We start from the raw sequence: 10,517 nt of genomic DNA on the forward strand, positions 1-10,517 counted from the left end.
TATTTGTTGATGGTGTAAGAGTAATAATTTAACAAAAACTATGGTACAATATTTATAGAAAAAATGTCAGATATGTCAAAGTACCTCTATACATTACTCTGCCGATTAGGAGATATACACATACTGCATCCATTGTGCTTTTTGTAAAATGCATTTGTTTGCAATTAATAATTTTAATCATTCTGCTTTCACATCATCTGGTACTCGTACCAATAGCTGTCTTTTCAAAGATATTTGGCAGACATAAACTTGAGGTTGTAATTAGAAGGCTGCTCTTAAAACTATATTGAAGCGAACCAACAGCACCATTGTAAACTCGATCAGGTGTCAGCTTCCACTACCTAGGCCCAGCTATCCACTGCCACTGAACGCGATAGGCTGATGGCCAACACAAACCGAAAGTTCAGCAGCGTGGTCTACTGCACTTCAGCCTAGCTGAAAATTCTTTTGATTATTGTAATTGCTGGCATTCTGCCATTTTATAAATTACTTTTTTATTAATTCTTATTAAAACTTCTGTATGTTTTATGGACATTTTTATCATGTTCTTTCTAGTTTTGAGATCGCTGATTTGTGTTGTTTACATGCATTTTACGATCAACAGCCTCTTCATGATGTCAGTAAGTCGTTGACACCAATGCACTTTTTTACATGTGCGCTCAATCTGATGACTCACCTTGGTTAGTAGTCAGTTGTTTATTACATTAATGGTAATTATTATAGAAGAAATGGAAGAAAAGATTTAACTATTAATAAATAAATACAAAAATACCTGATTTTATTAATAGAAAATATATTATCACTTTAAAAAACTTACGCAATCGGACTTATTTTACGTTAATAATATGTTAACAGCAAAAACCATTTGTAAAATTGACTATTTGTTGAATCGACGTTCGTAAAACCCGCGGACCAGTGAGCGGTTGGTGTTCACTAATAAAGTATCCACATTGGATTCGGTTATCAGAAAACGTGTGGCGTTTTATTTTTTTATGACTTTTATACAGTAATGTCATGATGAAACAGCGTTTTTTTTATGACTTTTATACAGTAATGTCATGATGAAACATGATCCATCATGCACCTCCACCAGATTTACCCTTTCCGACATCTTTAACTGCCAGATCCTAGCATAGTGTCTTTGCCCCTGAGGGGGCATAGACAAGAAAACAAAAAAATATCAATTACAGGGATCAATTAAAAATGCGTTATAAGACACAAACAAGGAATCATTATGAGTCCATTGATAAATATTTCATAAAGTGAAAAAACTGAAATGTCTATCCAATGAATAAGTAATTAAGATATAGTTGTCAATACAATTAACAAACGTATTGACCACAAACTAGAGTTAAAGCCTTGCTGGGAGCCTTGGGTTGCCTCTAGACCATCAGCAATTGGGACATTGCATGTGGAATTGTATTGTTATCTGTAAATTGAAACTTAAATATATTTTAACAATGGATATTCTTTATAAAGAAAAGAGCTCTTACGAGTAAGCAGTTTGCGGGCATATGGGACAAGACATGACATATCCACTCCATATACTTTTTTTGTTTTTTCCCACAAGGAAGTTGTCTCGTCTAATGTTTCCTCGTCTGTGACTGGAGCCATGTAGATACTGGCAATAGAGGGCAGCATAATACCTCCCTAAAAATAAAATATTGTTTTAATATGCATGTAATATTTAAAACATTGATTGAATTGAATATAAATGCATATAGTGAAATTAATAATTATAATGTCAATTTATGTAACATGACAAAGTTAACAATAATTAACAATTATTGTTTGTTTATTTTTATTTAATTAGCATTTAACAAAATATAATAATCCACATAAGATATTTGTATTGTATATCGTCTTTAGGATACATCTGACAAATTTAAACCAAACTACAAGGACAAAAATAAAACAATTCTTGTACAGTATTTCTATTATATTCACTTGATTGTGTTATGCTGATTAATATTCTAATTGGCATTGGAAAGTCACTAGACAGTGATTTAGTTCATTTCTGGAAATCCTCTCCGGCCAATTGAGTTTTTTTTTTTTTTTTTTTTCTCTGTCATGTTTTTTTTTTGTCTGTTTTATTGTTCTTTGGACCAAATTATTGAAGTGAAATAAAAAAAATTGAAACTTGCCTCTTTTAGCCAATGCTCACGTGTATAGACCACAGAGTTTAACATTGACTCGTACAGCAGAAAATAGCCCTATGACAAAATAAACAATTCAAAACATAAATCAAATTAGTATTCTGCTGTAGGAATTTTCATGGCCATATCAGATGATAGTGGGGTCAAGGCCTGTCTGACCCACCTTGTCCCCCCCCCCACCTCTCCCCAGCACCACCACTGACTCAGGACCCTCAGATTGGATAACAAGCATCCTAATCACCAAGCTACAGCTCTTCCTCCACTATTGATATACTGATTGGCATGGTGACCACGTGCTGTAATAAAACCATAAAACACTGGCTTAGAATTGCATCAGTACTGTAATTCCTTGGAAAAAACCTTCCCCCTTAAGCAGCTAGCTCACATGGCTAAACTGGTGGTAACCACTGTGTGTGCTCTGAAGCGTGGAGATCTTTAGGTCGCTGGTTCAATTCCCATCTCTGCTCTCCTTGTGTTTCAGCCAGAGGGCTGATAAGCAAGTTTCAAAAAGCGCACCGTCTTTAGGATGAGATATTTAAATCGTAGGTCCTGTGCGCACCATGGCCCATGTGCACGTTAAAGAACGCAGTACACTCTTTTCGAAAAAGGGAAGGGGATTGTCTCCTGGTGTACTGCCCAAATCACCACCGGAAGGACCCCACTGGAAGTAAGTCTGATGACTTTCATGGGTTATCCTTGGTGCTTATTACTCCGAAGAAATACAACACACAATTAGGCCAATTTTTAGGGTGGTTGTGATATCCCTGGAAAATCCACTTTCATGAAAAACCTTTTTGAAGTTTGTAAGAATGCGTAACCAAAATAAAAGGTATATTTTTAACACTGTATGCTCAATTCAAAGACATTCTTTGATTTTTTATTAAAATATTTGTAAGGGTCATCTAAGCTATAATTTAAATCATACCTTTTGCTCAGAGAAGTGCTGTATGTAAAATTTAGACATAATGTATGGGATAGGTACCTACAGAATGGGTAATTGATACAATTTTCTGTTGGCCACTGCAGTTGGCTGATGATGAAAATGATATGGTTTGATGATGTTTGAGAAGGATCTAATACAATCTTGATATACAATACAACTCAAATATTTAATATTTTCTTTTCTAATTGATTGAGTGCAATAATTCAAATCCTTATCATTTTTTATTGTTATGTTTGCACATGATTATATTTTTACATGACTTTGTTTTCCCATTTATTTATTTTCTTGCCATTATATATGTTACAGTACTGTAAAGAGGGACCGAGTCTTGCATTTTTATGTGTCATTAAAGTATATCTGTATAAGTGTACTTACCATCCACTCACTAACAATAACATCTACCTTTTCTGGAAGAACAACATCCTGCAAAAATAATTTTAGCATTGTGACTTTTCTTTACTGAGAAACAATAACACAGCTGTCGGAACAGCCGAGTGCTTCCGCAGCCAACCTAATTTTTCAGAATATAACCTAATAAATTGTTAAATACATTTAAAAAAAGCTGTGATACACTGGGTCAAATAAAAAATAAATAAAATTTAAAAATCTTTAAATATTGAAATTTGAAATTTTGGATGGGCCACTGGGTTCCCATGGTAGCTGCAGTGCAGCTCTGGTACAGACATATTATAATGAATACATTCCATTCCTGCCTTAACTCGCATGCAAGTGGTACTTGAGTAGCAGGGCGATCTAACTGAGGTCTTCAGTGTAAGAAGCAGGAACAACTCCAAGACTGCTAGGTTTCCTCAGTAACAAAACCACAATTCAATGGGGAGAAAAAGAATGCATATGTATTTTTCACATATAGATCCCAAAACCGATTAAATAAGCCTTTGAAACCCTCAAATTGGAATATTTTTTTGGATTTTGCCCCCTGGAACACTTTTGGGAGATTTTGAGCGACACTCAACCACGTCCACTTTTTTCTTGTCCGGCACCTCGAACTCCCGTCGGGAAAATCCTGGCAGCGCCATCACTGCTATTGTGCTATATGCATCCTCTAATTACTAATGTAGTTATATTATGTTGTTCTAAATGAACACAGCAAATATACTGGACAATGCATACATTGTTTTTTAAAATATATAGGTTTGAAACAATTATAAATATTAACAATAATAGTACAGATGTGTATAAGAGACAGGCTACAGCTCTTCCTCCACTATTGATATACTGATTGGCATGGTGACCACGTGCTGTAATAAAACCATAAAACACTTGCTTAGAATTGCAGCAATACTTAATTCCTTAGAAAAAACCTTACCCATTGAGCAGCTAGCTCACTTGGCTAAACTGGTGGTAACCACTGTGTGTGCTGCTGTCTCTTATACACATCTAGATGTGTATAAGAGACAGATCTGATGACTCACCTTGGTTAGTAGTCAGTTGTTTATTACATTAATGGTAATTATTATAGAAGAAATGGAAGAAAAGATTTAACTATTAATAAATAAATACAAAAATACCTGATTTTATTAATAGAAAATATATTATCACTTTAAAAAACTTACGCAATCGGACTTATTTTACGTTAATAATATGTTAACAGCAAAAACCATTTGTAAAATTGACTATTTGTTGAATCGACGTTCGTAAAACCCGCGGACCAGTGAGCGGTTGGTGTTCACTAATAAAGTATCCACATTGGATTCGGTTATCAGAAAACGTGTGGCGTTTTATTTTTTTATGACTTTTATACAGTAATGTCATGATGAAACAGCGTTTTTTTTATGACTTTTATACAGTAATGTCATGATGAAACAGCGTTTTTTTTATGACTTTTATACAGTAATGTCATGATGAAACAGCGTTTTTTTTATGACTTTTATACAGTAATGTCATGATGAAACAGCGTTTTTTTTATGACTTTTATACAGTAATGTCATGATGAAACAGCGTTTTTTTTATGACTTTTATACAGTAATGTCATGATGAAACAGCGTTTTTTTTATGACTTTTATACAGTAATGTCATGATGAAACAGCGTTTTTTTTATGACTTTTATACAGTAATGTCATGATGAAAAGTCTGACAACAGGACACAGAGATTAGAGTCAGGCAAACTTAATCTCTAAGCTACCTAAGCTACTGTATACAGCTCCACTCCAAGCCATTACACAACTCCAGTCCACTCCAATTTTGTTACTATAATGGCAATAAGGTAGTCCCAATGGGAGTAACAAAGGGGTTCGAGCCCCCAGTCTAAGGTTTTAAGAAAGTAGTTAGAATATTAGTTTCACACGTTAGTGCCCCTTAAAAAGGTCCTGCTCTCTACTGGGTAGCACCCTCCACATGTTAGGTTTGTAGTTTTGAATGAGCAAACATCTTATAGATTATTATAGGCTTTAGTTTAGAACACTCACCTTTCTTTGCACCAGCTTGAACACAAAAACAACTCAGAATACCTAAAAAGATAATTAAAATAAAAAGGATTTACCATATTTTTTTCGAATAAATGCAAAGGGGCATTTATTGTGGAGGGTTTTTGAGCGTGCGCTATTCGAGGAAGGCGTTGATTTTTTTTGTGTGTAAATGGAAACGTTTATAATAAAACAAACTCCCCTTAATTTCACTGTAAATGTGGAACTACAACACGTAATTACCGTCATAATGTGTTATTGCGTGACCATAAAGACTTTTCAACCCAACCAGGTTAGAAAAAAGGCAATTCTATTGGAGTAGTACATTATAGAATTTAAGAAAGTATAATACATACTCCAAGTATTGAAATACATGCCATCGTGTTGGGATTCAATATTTCGACATTAATTATGTCATCATCAGGAAATGATGATGACATAATTAATGTCGAAATATTGAATCCCAACACCATGGCGTGTATTTCAATACTTGGAGTATGTATTATACTTTCTTATCTGAGATTAATCAGTGGACCTTTCGGTTTTTATAGAATTTATCTTTTGCATAATACATTAGTTTTGTTTACATTTAGGGGGAAGGGGATGCTCATTTGATGAAAAAATAAATGACTCGGGGCATTTATACGACGTAGGAGTTGATTCCAAATGAGGTTCTGGATGGGAGGTTTATTCAAGGATGGCATTTATTCGAAGTGGAGTTTATTCGAATAAATAAGGTAAATTACTTATTCTTCATTATTTAGAATTTTAAAAAAAAAATTAAAATGTTTAGCCCAAATTGCAAGTCAATTATTAGAGTAAAATAATTTCCAATCTTGCAACAATTTTTAAGAAATTTAATCAGGTTTGCTAAATATGCATTGTAGTAGTATCAAAATTTAACAAATATCAATTTAGAGGAAATTACAAAACATAATGAGTGCAAATCAAGAGTGAAACTGATGATTGAAGCAGCATAAAAAAGACTAATTATTAGTACTCTTTTTTTATTCAATTTTATGTAAATTTAAAAAACAATAAATAAATAAATATAAAGTGAGTAATTGTAATTTAAAATTTTGTTTTAAAATTCATGGTTTTCTATAAACTTTTATTGACATACAGTACAATCAAAATTTTTAAATCACAATGACCATAAATTTGAACGTCTTTTAACAGGGGAGAAGCAAGTTACTGTATTATACGAGCCACACCTGAGTGGTTCAATACATTAGTACAAAGCCTTATGTATAAATCCAACTACACTTACTTTACATTAAGTGGCCATTATGAGTATAATTTCACAACCATCTTAAATAATAATAATAATAATCAATTAAAATAATCTTAATTTACCTAAGTTATCTATTTATCTCTATGGTAGCGCAATAAGTATTTTGTTTCTCTTTTGTGAGGATTCCTTTTATCTTTTTTCTTGATTTAAATACCTTAAATTTATTATATAATATAATTTTTTTTTAAAGCAGTAGCAGTATGCCATATAAAATGTGTAAAGGTATGAAACATACCTACAGTATGGCGCTACAACTAGACACCAATTTTAATAACAGCAATCACCATCAAACTGACAACATTTAACCATTAATTGCAAATTTACTCACCTGTACCTGCCCCTACATCAGCAACTACCTTGCCAATCAAACGATCAGAATTCTTCAGTAATGCAAGCCTTCAGTAAAAGAAAAATCAATAAATTTATAAACAAACATTAAACAACTGGTAATATGATAATAACCAGTGACAACAAAACTGAAACCAAAAATACAATTTTTTTTTGGTTAATTATATTACTTTATAACATTATATTTTGCTGTTATTTTTTACTCACACTGTATGCACCACATAAATACTAGTAATGGCCGAGGATATTTGTACAGCCGGCCATGCAACAACTCCTAAGAAAAATAAATGGTTACGCCCCTTTTTCACCAAGTTTTTTAGTATCTAAAAATCAGTGTTTTATAACCATTCCTGATTCTGTCAAACTGTCAGTGCCTTTATATATAAAATCATCTGTTTGACATATCAATTTTTGTTTTCTTCCGGAGCTTGGGTTAAAAATGTGTGATAGTATTCCATAAAACAAAGGTGAGAAGGGGGAGGGGAGAGGTAGAATGTTCTAATGGTCCTTGGGGCTTTCAGAACAATGTTTAAAATGTTTTGATCTTTTTCTGCTGCAAACCAAATCAACCAAATAAAACCATTTTGCCAAATCCCACATCTTCTGATGGATGGTCTTTAAGGGCGGTTTCTGGTGAATAACACCAAAAACACATGTTTTTTTTAAATGGTTAAATCCTTTGAAACATGTTTCTAGTAAAAAGTGCAACTAATAAAAACACGGTAATGCAAGCATTGGACAGGTGGGCGGAGCTTATGATGATGATCACCAACAGATGTTGAACTTGACCTTACTTCTGCGAGCTTACAGCGCATGCTGCGAAAGAAGTACAGTAAACAACACACCGCGAAAGTATGAAAAAATTATGGTAAAGCCACAAGCTGTTGGTTTAATTTCTTTACTTTGCCCCGAATTTTCCGCAGACGAACGATCAAACCAACGAAGAGGTCAATTTGGATCACCCATGGGTCATGACTAACACAGTATTGCGTTGCAGCTGAAAAGTGTACCACAAAATACACGTTTTCTTAACGCCAACCCTAATGAATGCGTGTTAAAGCACTTGTTTTTCAAATGCATTAATACTAACCATGTTTTTGTTTTTTGCCCCGTTTCTGTGGGCAAAAAATATGTTTTTTAATAATCGTTTATAATACACGTTTTTTTGCTCAGGCAAAACAGGCCCTAAATCCCTCTCCAGACTATCAAATACTATTTCAAGAAAAAACATGCGACATCCCTAAATATGGTCACGATGACCATATATAGGCACATAATGACTATTTACGGGCATAACAGAAAATTTGACAACCTGCACAGAGCTGAACACGGCCATTACTGTACTTTCACTCCCCAAATTTCATATTTTTGATGTCAATTTAAAATAATTTTTTGTACGTACAAAACTTTTTTTTTTATTTCCTGTGAATTTTGGTTGGATTTTAAAATAGATTGTAACAGACACAATAAAGTTTAATAAATAATTTAAATCTAGTAAATTTTGTTTATTGCTATATTATTACTAATACCACGACCATCAACAATAACATTAGTACCGTAACGAAAGGATTAATGGAGAAAAAAAGTATTTTACAACCTGTATGTGTTTGTTCTAACTGAATCTGAAATCATTTCTGCATGTACATCGAGATCTGCATAAGACCTATGTTATTAAAAAAGAAAGGTTTGCAATTATTATAGAATTACTGAAGTCTCATTCTGTAAATATTTTATAATCGTAATAAAAACATGAACAAAAAATGTGATGATACTGTAATTGTCAATTGTTTGGCAAGTTTAATCAATTAACCAATTAATCAATTAACCAATTAATCAATCAACCGACAAGGATTTGTATAGCACTAATATCTACGTCAGAATGCAATATCTAGTGGTACTATGGCATTGGTGGCATTAATAATAAAGAATAATAATTCTGGATTTACTGTTAGCGCCTCAAGTTGTCACAACCTTGAGGCAAAAAAGTGAACATATAATGAGATTGAGATACAGTAGTTAGCTAAATAAACACTCTTTACCTGTACATAGCCTGTGAGAAAAAGTATTCTTTGAATTTCATATGTTTATGATACAACAAAAAGTTATATAAACATATCATGTCATTGTGTTGTATAAATGTACCATAGGCCTATTAAGTGTTGTCACTATAGCAAAAGCTATCCTTAGCCACATAACCATCCTATTACTAAATGCTGAATTTTGCTTGATATTTCAATCAAAATTAGGCAATAAGCTAATGACATTTCTATTTGGCTAATTATTTTTATACTAAATTAGCCAAAATGCTAATTTGTTATTCCAGCTTAAACCCTGTTAATATAATAATTCATGTATTGCATTAAATTAATGTTTAGTGCAAAATAAATCTGATTTGTTTTACCATATTTTGTACCATATTGACAACATTTGTTGAATTTGCCGATTGATGAATTATATAAAAAGTATATTTACTGACTTACTTGAAGTAGAAGTCATCAACAGGTGTGGTCTTGTACCTATAAGAAATAAAACTACCGGTAATATATTTAGTTTATTTTGTCTCTTTAAAAATTATTTTCTTTCTACCTCTTTACTGGGTCCTAGCGAGACAAGTACTGTACCTACTTCCTAAACTAGGACCCAATGATAATAATGTTTTTTCCCATTTTTTGTCATTTTTTTTTGTACTGTTATAATTGTATCTGTTTGGCATTATTATCGAAATAAATGTTATCTGAATTAATCTAAATGTTACCTGAATTGAATTGATCTAATATAAATCATTGCGTACTTAATATGTTAAGGTAGCACTGATAGACTGCCATACCTGGGGGAAAGAGGCATGAATTGTCTTGCTTCTTTAGCTGTTGTTATATTTTAAATATTAGTGAGAAAGCAATGATTTCTTGGTAGTCATTAGTACAGCATGTGTTCAGTTGAATCACAGAGGAACTATAAGAAAAAATCCAATCAGCAAGTACTTTCTCTCCATACTCAATATTATCAAAATTTTGAGGAATGCAAAGTAGTAAAGTATAATTATGAAAATATATATAGTATGATTGTATACTGTACAATGCATTTTGAGATTTAATTACATAATAAAACATTAATGACTTATCATTAATCAAATTATGTTCTAAGTAGATTTTTTTTTTTTAATATAGCATGCATGCCAATACTCCCGTTTTTCGCGGGAGACTCCCATTTTGGTGACCTGAATCTAGCCCAATATTTTTTCTTATTCTTTCTCATGTGCCTCACCGGTTACAAAGAAAATTGCATGGCGCACTGATTGCATTGTCTTCTTTTTGCAATAAAATACTTCGAAAAAATATTTACATTATCTTTCA

General features: G+C 32.6%; 1 protein-coding gene across 1 annotated transcript; it reads right to left on the reverse strand.

The window, feature by feature from the left end:
• Positions 1–1,193: 1,193 nt before the first annotated feature.
• Positions 1,194–10,100, reverse strand: LOC117100016 (protein arginine N-methyltransferase 6-like). The gene is made up of 9 exons (XM_033239564.1): positions 9,992–10,100; positions 9,645–9,680; positions 8,762–8,827; positions 7,145–7,212; positions 5,526–5,567; positions 4,288–4,358; positions 3,475–3,522; positions 2,145–2,213; positions 1,194–1,650 (listed from the first exon to the last, which is right to left on the reverse strand). The coding sequence occupies exons 1-9, from the start codon at positions 10,006–10,008 to the stop codon at positions 1,444–1,446; spliced, it is 624 nt and encodes a 207-aa protein (XP_033095455.1). The 5' UTR covers positions 10,009–10,100; the 3' UTR covers positions 1,194–1,443.
• Between the last annotated feature and the right edge of the window lie 417 nt (positions 10,101–10,517).

This window comes from Anneissia japonica, unplaced genomic scaffold, assembly GCF_011630105.1.
Source record: "Anneissia japonica isolate Jap-2015-1 unplaced genomic scaffold, ASM1163010v1 scaffold284495_len14471_cov133, whole genome shotgun sequence".
In the NCBI taxonomy this organism is placed as follows: domain Eukaryota; kingdom Metazoa; phylum Echinodermata; class Crinoidea; order Comatulida; family Comatulidae; genus Anneissia; species Anneissia japonica.

What these genes read in the sequence shown, in the direction of transcription:
- LOC117100016 (XM_033239564.1), bottom strand. An exon ending in TGATGTAGGGGCAGGTACAG is followed by an intron (nt 5,568 to 7,144) that starts GTGAGTAAATTT and finishes TTATCTTTTTAG; the next exon opens with GTATTCTGAGTTGTTTTTGT. An exon ending in GTGAGCATTGGCTAAAAGAG is followed by an intron (nt 1,651 to 2,144) that starts GCAAGTTTCAAT and finishes TTTTATTTTTAG; the next exon opens with GGAGGTATTATGCTGCCCTC.